The sequence below is a fragment of the Argiope bruennichi genome, chromosome 3 (assembly GCF_947563725.1).
Source record: "Argiope bruennichi chromosome 3, qqArgBrue1.1, whole genome shotgun sequence".
In the NCBI taxonomy this organism is placed as follows: domain Eukaryota; kingdom Metazoa; phylum Arthropoda; class Arachnida; order Araneae; family Araneidae; genus Argiope; species Argiope bruennichi.
The window spans coordinates 60,367,499-60,387,784 of NC_079153.1; the positions used below are offsets into that span (position 1 = coordinate 60,367,499).

Below are 20,286 nucleotides of genomic sequence, written 5' to 3' on the forward strand. Positions count from 1 at the left end.
TAACATCCCTCTCTTGTTACACTTTGCTAGCTTACGCAGTTACATAGTGACAAATCAAGTAAGGGAATTTAAATGCCTAGAGGGGCCAGTCTTAGGAAGGTGCTATAAAGAAAACTGTAACTGCGTTTCTTTATTAACATGGTGCAATATTTTCACGACATTGTTAAATGTATTGAATCTTATATCAAGAAAATATCTTTGTAATATTGTAGAACATCTTGTGCTTTATGGTTTAGGTTCATTTTTTAACTTTAGTGTTGATAAAGAAGAAAAAAAGCTAAAAGATGCTTTGGGATGATATTCTTTTCAGGTCATCAGAGGACGAAGAAAAAATCAATTTATATTCTGGGCACCACTTACTTTAGCTGGTGTGAAATATTCGTTACCTTTAGATTAAAAGAAGAAAACAGAGTCCACATTATGTTTTTACTTATTCAGACCGAAGATAAAGAATAATAATCATCAAAAGAACTAGATCTCAAAATTTTGGTCAATCGTCTCATTTTTGACTTCCCGAATCCTATTTTTTTAATTGTGTCTGTCTTTGAACACGATAACAAAATAAATAAATAACGCATTGAATTAGATGGAGTTGGCTTAAATATGCAAACTGTAGATTTTTTTTATCAAATTCGGGACGACATATTTACAGACTTCAACTATTTGACTATCTGCGTGCTTGTGAACTTAGCAACAAAATGAACACACAAACGAAAATATAAATGGCTATATAAAGTTAACATACCTGGTATCATCAAAAATTGTAGACATATTTCAAATTTTGAGACAAATTCTATGTTCAACTTGACCAACTGTTGGTCTATTATTTGTGTGTATGAGAACACCGATGGCTTCAAAATGCAACATATTACATAAATGAAATTCCGTATCTGGTTTATCTTTTTTCCACAGTGGTATAGTGGTTGGGGGTAAGAGGTTATATTTATCCTGATTGTCAATCTTAGGCAATCGGAACATAAATATTGGGAACTCCATTGAAACAATACGTCATTGCGTTGATGGTATTTTTTTTACTGCTAAATATTATGAGGGGTTGAAGAAAATGATAGTATGCCCTAATAATCCTTTACATTTAACACCCACATTGATGACTTTCGGAGGAGGGTGGAAAGAGAGAGAAAATAATATTATAACCCTGGGTGCCAATTACTCTCGATACCACCGTTACCCAGCCGGTAAAAGGGGGAAAAAAATACAAAATTCGATTGCTTTCACCCTATAGTGAAACTTAAACATCATATCTAGTATATATCCATAAATCAAATTGTGGATATTTACAAGATTGCCAAGAGAAGAATATTTCTTTCTTTTGTGAAGCTATTTAATTTTTCAATAAACTTCGTTAAAGTGTTTCATTTGAAGTGCTTTTTTAAGTTTTATATTAATCATTTCGAAACTTCAACCTTTTAGACTGTTATTGTATATCATATCATTCATCTTAAAAATAGATAATACATCTGGCATCTAGAATCCACTTTTGGATTTCTAAATCCATGACCTGTAAAAATATCAAAACATATTTCATAAAAATGTTCAAAGTTTATATATTAATCATAATCATAGCTGCATATCAGCCATGGTACTTATTTCGACTTTAGTGACTTCCTATTTCGGAATCAATGTTATTTGTTTTTTGAAGTTTTGAAATCTATTTTGAAATTTGTTACTATGTATTCTATTTTAAAGTTCCAATGACGTATAAATGGTAAAGGGTTTGAAAGTCTTGTCTTGAAACCGGAATACAGAAACGTCTCACCTATGAACCAATATTGTTGCATCTTGTTTTATCTATGGCTTCCTTTACTGATAAAAAGGAATTAGTAAGAACTGTTTCACGTGTGATTACAATGGAAACTGATAATCGTTCAAGGTTCACATGCGATAGATTTCATTCGAGGTCGGCACAAATTATCTTTGGCTCTATTACAGAATTGTGCATTACAGATTGGTGGAGAATTTCTTTCAAAATTCTTGACTTATATGACCATTTTTATGTCCTGCTAAAAGGTAAGAATTAAATTTTTATGTCTTTTAAATATAAATTGAAATTATTTCATGCCGTTATTGTTGTATGCTTACTAATTTCATAAATAGTGTTTAGCATAGAAAAATGAATTACTATTATTGAATGAATCAATTTGCTATCAATGGTCATTCTTTATGTGGGTGTTGTTGTAAAGTGATAATTCTGCTTCATTATTTGTGGCATATTATTTGATAAATTAGAAGTATGAACTAAAGAAATAATATATGAACTGCTGAAGAGAGACAGAACTGACAGCAACGCTTCTTCATACAAGCATACTAAGTGACATCCTGTATTATCTATAAATTTTTTTGGTAGTCATTAAACAAATAATCAATGAATGCAGAACAATGCAAATGTTGTTAAAACTAACTTTCTGTTGTTGTTTGTAATGAAGCACTATAGTTTCAGGAGGCGAAAAGAACAAATCAACTTTCATTTTTATTTAGTGACTTGAATAATGCCGAAATTCATCCACAAATCATAGAATTCCAATTTTCAGCTTAGATAAAATTTCACTTAATACATGTTTCAAAAACAACTTTCTGAGTTTAGAAGAATGGGTAATTCCGTACACAGCTGTTTTCGGTAATAAAAAACGTGGGAAATAATCTTTGTCACCGGCTTACATGGCGGAACAATATGTAATTCCTCATCTTCTAATTGCTCATTTTTATTAGAGCATTAAAAAATCGACTTTTTCTATATAATTTTGGGCTCCTAATTTTTAAGGTAAAATTCTTTATCGAAGCAATACAACGTGCATCTGCAAATATTGTCAGACCTGCTATTTTTTTTATTTGAACAGACCACTTGAATGAATAAATTCTGATTGAGGTAATCTCACTCAGCTTGGAAACTGGTGTGCGGTATTATTCGATTCAAAAAATAATTTACCTAATGGGTATTTTGTATATTTTATTGATACTTCGAAATTATATGCGACATATTTAAAAGGTATGCACCATAAGGGATTTATATCAATAGAAAAGTCCGAACCGACAGCCATTAACCATATAGCTGATTCAAAGAAGGAGAAAAATTGAACATTACTTAAAAGATTTACAATTTTTTTTTTGAAGAATACAAATTAATCGATAATTTAAAAGAAATCGAATAACAACGATGCAAATGCCGGCAAAAGTATTGCGACAAAGAGAGAGAGAGAGAAAAATGAAACAGTTTTGAAATTTAGATTACTATGAAACTGTAATGTAACAAGTTTGTGCTTACAATGCTGCTTTGAATACTAGCAATGTGTTTAATTAACTCAATTTGCTTTGTTGGGTTTTGGAGAGAAAACTCAGTGAATTTTAACTTTGTTATCACAAATTCATTTTATAATAGTTATTTTAATGATTTGTTTACAAATTTCGCAAAATTTGCGAATTTTAGATCTAACTGGATTTATGTTTACATTTATAAGTAATGTTTTAATTACTAATTCACAAAATTTCAATTCAAAGCCACTTACGCGGAATTCCTTGTTATAGTGGGTAATATGTACGAATATATTTTTTATAAAATGGATTATTTTGAAAGAAAGACTATTGAATATTGAAATATTGAAGAACTATTGAATATTGAAAATTCTTCAGTGAAAATCCTTACTAAATTTACCATTAGAAAATTCCTTTAAATGCACGGAATTACTACACTCTCCCCTAATGAATATCCATTTTTGAACAATGAATAATGCCAAATTGTAATAATCATATTGTATTAGAAACAATTTTTATTTTAGAATACAAACAATTGTATGATAGAATAATAATATCATACATAGATTAAATTATTACTACTTTTGGAAAATCAGCACTAGAGTAATATGAAATACAACTTAGAGAATTATTATTAAAGAAATTATAGATTAAAATCAAAAGAATGATTAAAATAGCTGAATATAGAAAAAAACTTTTGTAGGGGAAATTGCAGGAGTTTGATCATCGCCTAGATTGATATCATAACCTAATTTCTTTTAAATATTTATACAGCAAACAAGCTACTAAAGATGCAAGGTTGGCATAAGGAATAATTTATTTTAGAAAAAAGGTTTCATAACTGCAATTAGAGATATCATCAGTGAAATGTTTTAACAAAAGCTTAATAAACCTTATTCTGTTTAAATAAAAATAGAAAAATATGTTATTATAATCTCAGAAAGGTAGTTTGTGCGTCTTAATTTGTTACAATGATTTTATTAGATTAAAGATAAGGTTAGAGGAATTTTTGTTGCTCAGATTAGATTTTAAAAAGTTACCTGAATTTGTCTTATAAATTGATGGCAATGTTGTCTTAGGATTAGCCTTTAAAGAATTCATAATCACTGGTAATTTTCATAAATTACAAGAATAATCAAACGCAAAAAAGAGGGGGTAGGTGGTTATCAAAGATAATGTATGTACAGTGGCTCCCAAAATTGAGTATACACTATACTCTTTCTTCTTTAATTTTATTCTTTTTGAGTTTAACATTCCTATTTATGGCTAATATTTATAAGAACTACAAAATATACATTTACAAAAGTATTAGGCTAAAAAACAAAATGGAGGAATCAATAATATTTTTATTACAATAATTTTTGTGTCAAAGTTACAAATTCCAAAGTCACAAAATTAAGTATACACCTTGTAAAATATGCGACTTCACTACCACTATTTATTTTCAAATGAATAAGTAAAATAGTTTTGTTACTTGAATTGGCAATCATTGATTTCCAAGCGAAAACAAACGTTTTGGTTATCATAATGAGCTCCAGAAATGAAACAAATGTTGAAATTCGGAAACTTGTTATTCGATTGTCTGAAAATGGTTAATCTCTACGAGAAATTGCAAGGGAAATTCAACGCAGTCCCGGATGCATTCAAAAAATTATCCAGAAGTATAAAATGTATGGACAAATTGGTAATAAACCTGGAAGAGGAAAAAAAGAAATCCTCAGTTCCACGACCAAGAGAAGAGTTATTCAAAAGGTAACAAACAATCCTAAGGTGAGTGCTACATCTACTTCAAGAACAATTAGAAAGTGTGTTTCTGCAGAAACAATTCGAAGAGTAATCCAAAGAGCAAATTATAATAGTCGCATAGCCAGAACAAAACCATTCATTTCCAAAGTAAATCGAGAGAAAAGAATTTCATTTGCTAAAAGTCATATTTCAAAACCTCCTGACTTCTAGAATCAAGTAATATTCAGTGAAGAAAGTAAGTTCAATGTTTTTGGTAGTGGTGGTCGATGTTGTGTTTGGAGAAAGCCCAATTCTGAACTTTTTCCTAAAAATACCAATCCTTCTGCCAAGCATGGAAGTGGTTCACTTCTTATATGGGGTTGTATGTCTACAAAAGGAGTGGGAAATTTAGTTTTCATTGATGGAATCATGGACAAAATTAAATATTTGGATATATTGAAGAACAATTTAAAACAAAGTGCCCAGAATTTGGGTTTAGAGTCAAGTTTTCTGTTTCAACAAGATAATGCCCGAAACATACAGATAAAATAGTTAAGTTATGGTTGTTGTATAATTGCAAAATGCAAATGTACACCCCTCCTCAATCTCCAGATCTCAATGTAATTGAAAATTTGTGGGCACAATTAGGAAAATCAGTTCAGAAACACGATATTAGGGGCAAGGAACACTTAAAAAGAGTATTACAAGAAGAATGGTCGAAAATATCTGGCGAAACAACTCAAACTCTTGTCAACTCAATGCTACACCGTTTACAAACAGTTCTAAATGCAAAAGGATAATTTATCTTTTTCTCTTTTTGTTGACAGATTTTGATAGATGTATACTCAATTTTGCGACTTTGGAATTTGTAACTTTGACATAGAAATACTGTAATAAAAATATTATTGATTCCTCCGTTTTGTTTTTTAGTCTAATACTTTTCTTAATGTATATTTTGTCGTTCTTATAAATATTATCCATAATTAAAAATTTGAAGATCAAAAAGAATAAAATTAAAGAAGAAAGAGTATGTGTATATTCAATTTTGGGAGCCACTGTATATGTAATATGATATATTTATTAAAATTTAAGTATTTGTAGATATTTTCGGCCCCGGTTTCAAATTACGCAAAAATCGCCAAGCTTTATTCTAGATAATGCAACCATCTTGGCGATATTTTTCGTTTGCCTGGCGATAAAACATGAAAATCACAAGTATCTATAAATACCAAAATTTACATAGAAAAACAAACCATCTTTATTGATTTTATTAGTTTCATAAGGGATATATATATATATTTTTTATTTTGAATGAATTTCTGGCTTTGCCGCTTCTTGAAAATAATTTCGAGGAATATCCTAAGATAGAAGATATATTAAAATGATTTTTTATTCAAAATATTTGAAACTGTTAAAATTTATAAAAGGAAATAATTCCAGTACAGTATGCTTTAATTTTCATTGATTATTAAAAGAGGGAAGCTAAAAAATCTTTTGCAAATAATTGTATGCATCATTTTCACTCTTGTTTTATTATTGGAATTTCAGATGTTTGTTGGATTAAGCTATGCGTTTTGCAGTAAAAATGAGTCATCAGAAACTGAATTTAGAAATTCTTACATAGATATTTAAATATCTATTTAAGGAGTTGTTAAAATGTTTTTTATTGAATTGTATTTTAAAATAATAGTATTGCTATTTTGTTGATGCCAATGTGTAGATATCTATGCATAAGAATACTTTGGAAGAGCCAATTTTAAAGATCGATTCACCTGGAGTTACAGTCACATGGCAAATGTGATTTCACTTATCATCTATCAAATCAATAATACTTTTGTTTTTTTTATTTCTATTTTTATTGAAAAACAGCAAAGACTGTAACTTGAAAAAAACATGTAATAAGTCACCAAAAGTTAGTAACATTACTTTTGATGATGATATTGTTTAAAAATAAAGAAAGGCTCGAATTCAGATTTGTTATCTGCGAAATTCTAAAAACAAACAAAAAGAAATTTGAAAAAAGAACTTGCATTAATGGGTCATTTTGAACTTAACTATGAATTAAAAATACAGATTATTAGATCACACATTAAGAAATCGAGAATTTCGATTAAAATCAAGTGTCAATGACCTCGTGACTTATTGACTCTAAAACCAAAAGGTTCCTGATTTAGATTTAATGACAAACCGCATTCTTAAAAAAAATTTCCTTTAAAACCGACTTTAAATAAATATTTTTTAATTACATAATTTTTATTTTAAATATAAAGCTGAAAAATTACTGTTTCTTGTCTTGATTTTAAAATCAAATAATGATTTTTTTTCTTTGATTCAAAATTAGAATCCAATTTCAATATTTAAGAGATTATGTTAAGCACTTCTAGAAACTTGAACTAGTTTTAATTATCATACTAATAATAAAGTACAGACAATTTTGTTTTTAAAAAACCCGAACGAATTCGTAACGATTCTGAGAAGTTTACACTTTTTTCATAAAACAGCAAAAGATTTCGATGAAATTTTGTGCAATATGATTTACTTTATGCGATTAGATTTTTGCATCAATTAATCAAAATTATGCACTGGTTTCTGACACCAGGTAATTTATATACAAGAGTAAACACAAAAATAATGTTTTGTCCCAGATTAATTCTTAGATTAATTCTTTTGTCCCAGATTAATTCTTTTGTCCCAGATTAATTCTTTTGTCCCAGATTAATTCTTAGATTAATTCTTTTGTCCCAGATTAATTCTTAGATTAATTCTTTTATCCCAGATTAATTCTTAGATTAATTCTTTTGTCCCAGATTAATTCTTTTGTCCCAGATTAATTCTTAGATTAATTCTTTTGTCCCAGATTAATTCTTATTTTATCTCGAACTTGTTCAAATTTCATGTAGATGATAGATCAGTTCGTTGTTTGTTATTCATTAATATTTGCTAGCAATGGTAAACTATAAACACCGAACTATTATTCCATGACTTCAAAGCTATTTGCAACTCTAGCTGATTGGTTAGGAAATCAATCTATCTAAATGATGCTAATTGTTTACTAACAAATTTAGAATACTTCCTTTAAGTTCCATTAAAATATTCGACTAGCTTGGTGTCCTAATAAATGAATGTAAATATTTTAATTTCTCCTTATATATAAGATTCTTGACAACAAAGTCATATAAAAATAAACTCTTGTCAAAATCATGTTTACGAACTTTAAACTTGGATACTTAATTAACCCCATGAGTACAAGATTATGCTGGATAAATCATTTCCATCATTAAAACTCACGAAATTTCCACGGAAAAATTTTCAAAATTGACAGCTGATGAAAATGAAACATTTTTTCTTGGATATGAAATGAAAATTGTACATAAAGATATCAAAATTATACCTTCTTAAATCTTAAAATTATTATTTATCTATTATTATTTACCTTAAAATTATTTTGGTAGTTTTTCCAAAAAAGAAAAAAATATATATAATTTCTTTTCAAATAATTGCATCTGTAGATTCTATCGTATGATACAACAATTCCAAGCATCAGAAAAAAATTCTACAAATACTATCTTTTTGAAACTTGTCTGGCAGTAAAAAGACTTCAAGATGTAAACACAATATGCTTACTTATTCCGACCTTGTAACTACTCAAAATGATTCTCGTTTACACCGGTTTTAATAAGATAAGATAATTTCACTATATTTAGCCGAGAATCTCGCATTTATCAATCAATTTTAAGAAATAAAATCTAAATATTTTATAATATTAAGTTCTTTTGGGAATGAAGCAAAAACAACGATTAATAGTCGGAAAAATGAATTTTTTTTTTGAAATTTTTGAAATTTAGTGCCGTTATAGTTATTTGAATAATAAATTAATTAACTTTTTAAAAGATCATAAATTGAGCATATCTGTTTTTTGCCTTATTCAAAATAATTTTATTCGAATTCCAATAAATAAATAATATAATAAAGAGGACTATTCAAAATTAGATGTAGAGATTTAATGATAAATAATATCAAGCGGAATTCCAGAAACCAGTTACTTTTTTACCGTTGCCAGGTTTTAGCAATCTAACTCTTTAACTACACTTGAAGATAATGTCAAGGTACTTGAACACATGTGCAGCTTTTGATAGGAGTCAGCATTCTACAAAGATCTGATTTGTTATCAGCTGATAAAATTTGATTCAATAGATATTTACGATTGTTCACATTTTTCAAGGAAAAAATCAGAATCCATGAGTGCTTTGATAAACGTTAAACTAAGAATCATTTTTTTTTTGTGTGTATTTTTGTTATTTCTAAAATCAATATACCGTGACTCCCGTTTTCTTAATTCATTATATGTTGATGTTTTTATTGGAAGTTTTAAAATTTTTAAAAAGATATTTTTTACCTTTCATATATTTTAAAAAAAGTTATTTTACATTTTAATTAAAAGAGCATTAGACCATGGTTATGTATTTCAGTTCTAGAAATTATTGACTTTTTCTCACTGAATTCATACAAAAATATGTTTTAATATTTAGATTTTTTTTTGTACATTATTCTAAATTTTTTCATGAGAATACAGTTTAAGAAAAAATTATGGCATTCAAAATTTGAAAAAATATTAAAAGGCATTGTAAAAAAAAACAAAGATATATATTTAAAAAAAAAAGACAAAGAATATCAAAGATATTAAACCTTACTAGAAATCACATGAAATACTGCCAGATTTTGAAGAACCTTAAATTTAAGTCATGCATAATAAGTTAAAAAAAATTACTACTACCGAGTCGGAAACTAAATTATTATTTTCCAAATTTTCAAATAACTCTTAAATAATACCATGTAGCATTGTTATGATATTAACTGAAGAATATTTTGCGCATTTTTTTGAATTAGTTAATAAAGAACTGAGATAATCTAGTCTACAAATCACTTTCGTAACAGGGTATATATGTTTTCATATACTTAAAGAAACTTATCATAGGAAACAATGCCATAATTAAAATATTTGCTTCATTAAAAGATCGAGAATAAAATTATATTTGGTATTTACGCTGTTTTTAAAAAAGTGTAAGTAAAATGTGTAAAAAGAAAGTTTTATCGGCGTATGACTCCACGTTTTAAAGTGCAGATTGTAAACGCTAGATACATAAAATAAACATTTCTTATTTTAGGATATTACGACCAACGACTGAAAGTGTTTTAAAGAAATTAAAATCAAAACACAAACTACGTCAAATCCAAGCAACAGCGAGCATCTCACTCGTTCTATTTATTTTTACAACATAATCATCGTTGCCAGATGCAACAGCAGAAAAATTGTTTCATTTAACACAAAATAATATATCAAATATTTTTGCTGCAATTACTTCAAAAACAAACATGAACAATTATAACAATTAAACAAATACAAAACATTAATAATTGTTTATAATATCTAGTTACGTGTGAACCACAATGACTTGCGATGATGAGTTGCGTTACTCACAATCTGTTCCTACAGTTTTAATAAAGTGGAAGAAATGTATGGTCTGGAATACTCTTCTTTAAAGAATAAAAATTTGTTATTATATTATTTTGAATAGAATTTCTTTCATAATTTTGTAGTTGCTTTGAAAAACATTATAGTCTCAGACGTTCTCCTTGAAAGCAAAAATGAATTCCACTAAAAAGAAAATTACTTGTGAGCCTTAGATTTTACAAATCGAGATTTGAATTATGAACTGAGTAGTTTTGGTATCTTTTATCTTTATCCTTTTCTGCCACATTCCAATACTCTACCGAGAAAATTTAAATGCGAGCTGCCTAATTGGTCCAGTAGTCCCATGTGAAAATTTAAATGCGAGTTGCCAAATTAGTCCAATAGTTCACTGTGAAAATTTAAATGTGAGTTGCCAAATTGGTTCAATAATCTACCACGGAAATTTAAATTTGAGTTGCCAAATTGATTCAATAATCCTCCGTGGAAATTTAAATGTGAGTTGCCAAATTGGTCTGACTAATCTGGAATTGGTTACTCTTGAAAATCTTCTTTGCGTGAGGACCAGTGAGACTTTTTTAATCAAATAAATGATGAATGAAAAATAATTTTAAATGAAATAAAGAAAAAAAGGAAACTATAAAAGAAATAATAATAAAAGAGTAAAAAAAAATAATAAGACAATAAAAAAATAAAAAAAAGGAAAATTTTATTTAAAAACTCAAGAATTACTGCTGCTGAAATTTCAAATAAATAATCATGTACGCTTTGCCTCTTACCCACTTCCGGTGTGTAGAAAGAAAATATTATGGTCACAGGGTTATACTTGTGCTTGTTTTGTATATTTTGATAATAACTCTGACAATACAAGATAAGATTGAATAAAAGATTTTTTTAATATGGGAACTCTGAAAGAACTTAATATCTGTAAATTTTATAATAATTTGAAAATGAGGATATTATAATTTAAACGTTCTGTTAATTTAATAAATGACGTACAAAGGGGTGGATAATGAAGCTTAATTGAAAAAAAGTTATAGTTATATATAGTTATAAAAGAATCCGATAACTCATGACACTTCAAATGCTCTCTAATTTGATACGAGAGATCTCTTGTTTTGTGAGAACTGCGATAAGCCACATCACACCACATTACACTAATCTCAATGCGTAATAACCTTTGGAACCTTCATACGAGGTTCTAAAAATCAACTTAGTTATCTCTGAGAGCAAGGAGCGACACAAATAAAAGGAAGCTGTTAAGATAATTCGACATGATAGACCATTCTATTTCAAAGTTCAATTCCTGTATTAGAATTTCACTTTCAAGTACTTCTAATTTTAGATCTATCTTAAAATTAGCCTGAGTAAACAAAATGTATTTGAAGCTTTATTTGTTCATGCTTATTTTGTAACAACAGGTTGCCAGTAGAAGGAGTTGTTTATTTATTTAAGCAATCGTTTGCAGTAAATTATAGAATCACTATTCTAAAAAAAAATAATAAAAACGCCGGATAACACCTGCGGAGTTCTAGGCGACATCTCTTATCAAATTATTGATATTTTTGTGTACAAAAATATCTGAGGTTTGAGATTATTAATAGCGAGTAATAGAAAGAAAGGTTGAAATAAAATCGTAATGCCATCAAGAGATTTTTTTTTCTACCAGTTAGGTACGGTAGGTGCTTATTTATTTGAATGAATAATATCTAAAATATTAATTTAATATGTTAGAATTTGCAGACAAGTTTTCAGCTATTATAGATTAAATATATATATTATAGTTCAAGCAACTACACTTCTGCAAATAAAATAAATACATAATTGATTAAAATTGATACTTCATCCTGAAGATTTTTTTCAGTTTCGCCTGTGTAATTTTTCAACTATTCGACTGAAATTGCCTTTAAAATTTTAAAATTAAAATACTTTAAATTATATAATTTGATATATTATCAATGCATTTATATTTTAATATGTATAATAGCACGTAATTCGCAATTAATTAGTCAGTTCGTTTAATATTTTAGTGCGTCATCCTTAGCAAAAATACAAGAAATTCTGCGACCTATTTAAAAAAAATTAATATAATTTTAGCGAACATTGAAATGATGAAAAGTTCTTACTTTTAAGGTATTTAAATTCTTTGTATATTTAAAAATGATTTGTAAAGTATGCTGCTATCTTGTTTTTGATATGAGAAAATGCCATGTTTTACATTCGTTTTCAATGCTTGATAAATGAATATATTGCAATTATTTTCAAAAACAATTTTGTGTTATTTACGCGTTGGTAATTGATATATATATAGGAGTTATTATCTCTAATGTAGCATAGAAAGTACAGTAAAACATTGAAAATTTATTAAATTAAGCCTAACTGAAAAATTTATTAAATTAGGTTTTACTAAGCTTCAAAAATTCGTATTGCCATTCCTGGAGAAAAGAACATATTTGCTCTTGGACGTTATAATTATAAAAAAAAACCAATTATAACAATAAAAATTCTATTTTTTCCTAATGATTCAACATTTTAAATTAAAAACTCAGTAATTAGGTTTTACTGAGCTTCAAAAATTCGTATTGCTATTCCTGGAGAAAAGAACATATTTGCTCTTGGACGTTATAATTATTTAAAAAAAAATTATAACAATAAAAATTCTATTTTTTCCTAATGATTCAACATTTTAAATTAAAAACTCAGTAATAAAATACATTATGTGTTTGGAATTTTTTTTTCCTTCAGATTTTCAATAAAATAATAATCATAAATTACAATAATGTTTTTCTATTGAATTTAACGTCATGTTTATCCTAGGATTTGGATATCTGAATAAATCGAGCATTTCTTGGAAATTTGAAAAAAGAAAACAAATAGAAAAGAACATGATACATTTTCTTGGAAAACATGCGCGAGGTATACTAATTTAAAGGATACGAGTCGATTTTCATTTGCACTTTCGAACGAACTTTCAGTACTCGTTTTAACCAAGCAAAATAAACTTTGGTTCAAATTTCGTTAGTGTGTTTTCATACACTTTTGTTACAAGTGTTAAATTCAGTACGTTCATTTTCTCATTTTATAAAATTCGTTCTAATTTGTGCTTATCAAGTCCATTAAAATAAAATGTTTTTTATTTATAGTTTTCTATGCAGAATGTTAATATGGAATGTATATTTTACATTTCAGTGAAATAGTACATAAGTAACTTCACCAGTCTAAAAGAATGGAGGACTACTTACAATATATTGGCAGTGTGATGGGAGCCGCTGCCTTGTCCGGAGCTGCAGCTGTTGCTACTTCATTCTATATGTCTACATTACCACCCCCACTCACACCAACAGTTGATTTAACTAAACAGTCTAAAGAATTACCAGTAAGTACAGTTGCAGTTACTTTACCACTGTTGTCAAACTAAATAATATAAATTTGTAGGACCAAACGATATTTGAAAAGTTCCTTTTTATCGGAAATTGAACAGCGTTCTAAAGTAGAATTATTAAATTAACAGTGAAACCTCGATAATATGGATTGATTTGAACTTTAATCGTGCCGGATACTCGAAAGTTCGATTTAGAATTTAAATTTTAATTCACTGTTTTTTTTTTCTACTTCCTACGATATTTATCAAAATTGTTTATTTGAAATTATAAAAATGTATTCAAAAATATTACCACGTTTCAATATTTTAGCAAATTCTTTTATTAATTATTGGATTTCTTATAAGAGGATTCATTAATTTTATTTATATTCGTTATTTCTTTTGCATTTTTCGGTGATTCGTTAAGGGTATTGTTCTCAATAGAATATTTTTCCCTGGTCAACTATGTGGAACTTTCCGACCCATTTATAGCGCCATTGTTTTTCAATAAGGGGAATGGAATTGAATGGAAATGAGTTTTTGTTTCATTATTTAAATATCAAAATATATTATCTTTCGATAAAGAATTTTCACAATATCCGCATCTTGAAAATCGGCTCCAATATCAACTTTGACAGTTTTAGAGACTTCTTTAAAAAAATGAAAAACCTCTCGATTTTCTGGTTTTTATGAAACATATGCCTCTATTGAAATTCCGATATATTTAAGAATTGCACGTTGAAGATGCTTTCTAAAATGAAGAGATATTCAAAAAAATCTCTCAAATACCAATGCATTCAATTAATCAATTTGAAACTGCAACTGTTGATGAATCTCATGAAATTTGATTAAATGATATTTAATTAGTATACAATATACAGTGGCTCAAAAAATTGAGAGTACACCTTACTTTTACTTCATAAATTCGACTTTCAATATAAATAACACATTAACGGGAAGTGCAAACATGATTTTATTTTTACACATAACAAATGGTTTAATTTAGAGTAAAAATAAAGAAAAATCAACGAAAAATTTCTAAATTGAAAATTTTCAGAAGCATTTTAAATAAACATACGCAGAATTTTGCCTCAAAAAATTGAGAACACACCAATGAAATGTTTGCAATATCACGCATAGAAATAAAGTGTCACTATTAAATTGCATGTCTTTTGGCTCTTATAATGGCCTCTAATCGTCATGGTACCGATTCGACCCATTTTTGGTGGTATTGAAAATATTTTACCCCATTCTTCATGCACCACTTGTTTTAAATGGGTTTTGTTTCTAATTTTGTGTTTTTGAACCCCTTTTTCGGGTATGACCCACGAATATTCAATGGCATTGATGTCGGGGTACTGTGGTGGTGTGTGTAACTGCTATTTACAATGAAAAAGAGACCATATTTTGAAGTTACGTGTATTCTGTTTGGGGTCGTTGTCTTACTGGAAAATGAAATTTCCATCTAAACCCAAATTTTTAGCACTTTCCTTTAGATTGCTGCGAAGTATATCCAAGTAAACCATATCATTTATAATGCCATCTATAAAAATTAAATTTCCTACCCCGGATGAAACCATGTAACCTCAAATCATCACGGAGTCACCATCATGTTTAACTGTAGGATGTACATTTTTTATTTACAAAGCAGTATTAGGCTTTCTCCATACAGTAAGATGGTTATCACTGGCAAAAATGTTGAGGTTTCTTTCATTACTAAATATAGATTTCTTCCAAGGGTTATTGGTCTGCAATTGATGAGTTTTTGCAAACTTCAAATGCTTTTTCTGAATTTGCAAGCTGGTGAACGGTTTCTCTCTAACAATGCTACTTTTATATCCAGCTTGTTTAATGGCATTTAGCACAGTTTCAGCACTTACACTTCTGCCTATGATTTGAAAAGTTTCTGCAACAAGTTGGATGAACCATATGGTAGCAGCAATCTAAAGGAAAGAGCTAAAAATTTGGGTTTAGATGGAAATTTCATTTTCCAGTAAGACAACGACCCCAAACAGAATACACGTAACTTCAAAATATGATGTCTTTTTCATTGTAAACAACAGTTACACACACCACCACAGTACCCTGACATCAATGCCATTGAATATTCGTGGGGGATACTCGAAAAAGTGGTTCAAAAATACAAAATTAGAAACAAACCCCATTTAAAACAAGTGTTGCAAGATGAATGGGGTAAAATATCTTCAGATACCACCAAAAATGGGTCGAATCGGTACCATGACGTTTAGAGACCATTATAAGAGCCAAAAGATATGCAATTTAATAATGACACTTTCTTTCTATGCGAAATATTACAAGAATTTCATTGGTGTATTCTCAATTTTTTGAGGTAAAATTCTGCGTATGTTTATTTAAAATGCTTCTGAAAATTTTCATTTTAGAAATTTTTCGTTGATTTTGCTTTATTTTTACTCTAAATTAAACCATTTTTTATGGGTAAAAATAAAAACTAGTTTGCACTTCCCGTTAATGAGTTATTTATATTGAAAGTCGCATTTATCAAGTAAACGTAAGGTGTACTCTCAATTTTTTGAGCCACTGTACATCCCTCTTTAGAAATTAAAATTGAATTAAAAAAATGAACTTCTATAATTTTAGCATATAGCAAAAATTTACTGTCGAAAATTTACATTTATTTTAGAAAGTTTTGTTACAACAATAAAAAGACTGATTAATTTTAATAATCACCAAAGAAAAGATACATTTTAGTGACAGACGATAATCATCTTTCCCAATGTTTTTAATATTTTATCGATTTTACATTGGCATTTCTTTCATTTGCAAATGATTACAAACATGTAGAATTTGTATACTTTTAAAACCGTCTCAAATTAATTCTAATATTATTGATATGATCAAAATTATCACAAAATATTATGTTTAAATATATGTTTAACATGCCGTGTAAACTCTGTATACACTATAAATTTTTATACTGTCTTTGAATTTTAGGGCCCCGAAAAAGCAAGAACTTCTCGTTATTACCCCGATGGAAAACTTCTTGAATACTGCTTTGAAGATGCAAGGACACTCTATCAAATTATGCACAGAGGAGCCAAAATTTCAAGTATGAAGAAATTTTAAGTAGAAATTTTAACCAATAAGATTTCACATAAGTATTTAATAATTTGAGTTTTAAGAAATAAACCGGCGGGAGTTGTATGTCCAAAACTTTCTCGCATATTCTCTCATAAAGGTGTCACCCTCAAGAACGACTTGAATGGCATTGGCGTACAATTGTTAGGAAATATTAACTTTTGACGTGAATTTAGCATTTTTATTGAATATTTCGTGTCATCTTGGCGAGTGTTTTGGCGATTAATCCCTGGCATGCGGTTAATAGCATCCGAAAACCGAAATTGTGTTTTAGATATGTTTTTTTTTCAAGCGATTGAAACCAAAATTTGGCCCAACTCTCCACTTGTAGTCAAAAAATTCCATGCAAGATTTGATATATTTATGGCATTGCATTTTTGAGTTATCGCGTTTACATGTTTCTGAAAATACAGACCGACAGACAGTCAAATTCTTGTAAGATTTCTCTTAAAATTTAATAAGTGTTTATAATATGGATACTAAGCCTGTGCACCGAATCTTATCTATCTAGCTCTCTTCATTTTGTAATTACCGTGTTAACTTGTTTTCGAACAGGCGGACTTCCTCTAAACAGATTTACTAAAGATTTGATCGAAATCTGCAAATTTGGTGTAAAGATTGTATACTCAATTTCAAAAGTATATCTCAAAGCATTTTTGAGTCATCTTTGTCTCAGACGGAAAGACATTTTCAAAAATATATTTTTGAGCTCGGAAAGGTTTAAAACGCGGAGATTCGTCAAAATCTCGAGTTCGAATCTTTTGCCGATTACTATATTTTCTCTATATCACGTTTACAAGAAAGAAAAACTGTTTTATGTATAAAATAAATTTATGATCTCATCTGTTTCAAACCACAATACATTTTTCCTTCGTATGATAACAAAATCAGTATTTTTATTTTCTAGCGTAAGGAACTATTTTAAGAGAGTATTGTAATATCAAAACCCTTCATCCATGATATTTTTATGAAATTCCTCGTTTCAAGGTTTATAACAAACTGTTATAACCCTTCTGCAATCCCTCACATCCCTTAAAACCATTTTTTAAAAAATAATATGTATTTGTGAATATAATTAAAAACACACGCAACCGGCGATGATATTGCGATGACTGCCGCCAAAATTATATTCGTATCAAATTTTAAAATTTGGCGTTTATTATAGACGGCTGCATAATATGATTTTGAAATCTGACATGTAGTTTTTTTTTACTAGAGTTTTAAATCTGTATCCAATATCGGATCGAATTTGTCACCTGTTTGATTGTTTGTTGATCTGTTTGAGTTCTATAATCCCAAAATATAAGAAACTAGACAGGGAGATTTTGATTTTTGCTTGAAAATTGTCGCCTAATCCGCAAAAAGTTAGATGTCCGTATTTAGATGAAGACCATTACTTAGAAACAAAGGAAAAACAGAGTGTGGTTTTGATATTGTGGAGGTTGAATTGAGCGAGGATAGAACCTGGGATCTTGGGGTTCGCAGCCCAATAACATGACCACAATACAAAAACAATTGCTCGGGGAGCGTAGCTGTTAACTGGCTTATAAGCTTTCACCACAATATCAAGGTTTTGGTAAAAGGAAAAAGATCCAACATGTATATTCAATTTTCTTTTACTACACTACAAAGCTAAAGATAAAACACACCGTATTTTGTAAGTACATGAATAAAGTTGAACATTCCCGCTAGTTTTGAAACACATCTGATTTTTTTTTTTATCCTTTTGCGTCTTCCGATTCTTTTTTCTTTCTGATGACGAACATTTCGATTGTCAACGGATATCACTTCATTTCCTACAGGCGCAATTGCGCTTCCTTAAAACATTACACGTTCCTGTTTCGACCTCTGAAAGCATTTTCCTTTCATTTTCCCAAAAACTTTAACAAAAAAGAAAGCGGAAGAAAAGATAGTTATGATATGTTAAATTGTTTTCCTCTAGTGTAACAGGTTTTCAGGAAATCTTGTGGTTTAGTTGAATAGCCACTGGTTTATTTATACAGCGGAGAGCTATGAAAAATTATTAATTCATTAATTCGAAGACATTAACAAATATAAGAGTAACACTCTTTTTTATGAGTGCCTACGTTCACGATATTATAGATTCCATTGCATCACCAGCGGGTATTTTCCTTTTGATTTTTCCAGTGCACTTACACAGTATGACGTATCCTATTCTTTGTAGTAGCAAAGAAAGAGAAAATTCCACTTTGTACCTCTTTCATTCAGCAAATTGGATTCAATATTGACATAGAACAACAATTTGAATGACAAGATTACGCGCCAAATTTGATTTATCCATGTTGTTGTGTTTTTGTGTTCGTTGCATCCATGCACACGACGATATACTCCTTGACAGTTTTCCATTATGATGAAAGATTTAAATGTTAATGTTATATCTGATTCGATCCGAATTTCGACAGATCTATAATTCTGGTAATAAAATCATGTGCTAAATTTCATCTATCCAGATTTCAACGTTTTTTAATTGTTGTGTTCACATGTGCACGGAAAAATAGACAAACTTCTTGCTGATGTATTTCGTCCAAAATTTTATAAAATTGAATCGAAAATTTTGATGTTAAGGCTACATACCAAATAATATCCATCAACGGTGTTGCGTTTTTAAGTTATCTTTCTCAAAGACCAACAAATTGGCAATTCCAATAATGGTTCTTACGAAATCAGGGAGGTCTAACACGTGACGATAAATCAAAACATCGATATCAATTTTTTTTACAGTATTTTCTCTCTATATAAGAGAAAATAAAAATCCCACTTCTGATTCAAAATCTAAATTTAATCATTATTTTAATTTGTAATTAAAAGTACCCACGAAGCAAGTTAAATACGTTTGAAGTGTTTCGGTAGAAATTTTAATATTTAATAAGGTAAATTTATATTCTGTTGGATTAAGTATGACGTTTCATCTATTTCTTCATCAAAGTGAATAAATTTTCAGATTAAAAAAAGTTGGAAGTACATAAATTAAAAAGCACCATTTTCTTCAAGATTTAGTATTCAACATATGAAAAATTAAAAAAAATATTATATTTATTTATTTTTATAATTAGGTGATAAAGTAGATCTTAATGTTGCACTTTAACAACTAGTATTTTTTTGTTTCATTGCTTTCTTTTTTTAAAACTAATTCATATAAAAACGCCAAGGAAAGTTGTACAGAAATTTCTCTTATTATTTATTGCCGAATGGCAACGAACAAATGTAAACAAATATCTATACTAAAGTTTCAAAGTCTTTCATTGAAAGTTTTTACAGCTACATTTAATACAACTCTTTGCTAATTTATGGAACTTCTTAATATTATTAGAAATGCTCTATGAAG

General features: G+C 28.6%; 1 protein-coding gene across 2 annotated transcripts in view; it reads left to right on the plus strand.

Moving 5' to 3' along the window:
* The first annotated feature begins 1,890 nt into the window (after positions 1-1,890).
* LOC129963191 (long-chain-fatty-acid--CoA ligase 1-like) overlaps positions 1,891-20,286 on the plus strand; it is a 66,307-nt gene continuing 47,911 nt past the window's right edge. The window contains exons 1-3 of one of the 2 annotated variants that reach the window (XM_056077361.1): positions 1,891-2,028; positions 13,652-13,838; positions 16,797-16,911. In XM_056077361.1, coding sequence (XP_055933336.1) covers positions 13,689-13,838; positions 16,797-16,911 — 265 coding nt within the window. In that variant the 5' untranslated portion in view covers positions 1,891-2,028; positions 13,652-13,688. Of the gene's footprint in view, positions 2,029-11,986; positions 12,136-13,651; positions 13,839-16,796; positions 16,912-20,286 lie in introns of those variants that run through there. The other variant, XM_056077362.1, reaches the window with a different exon arrangement.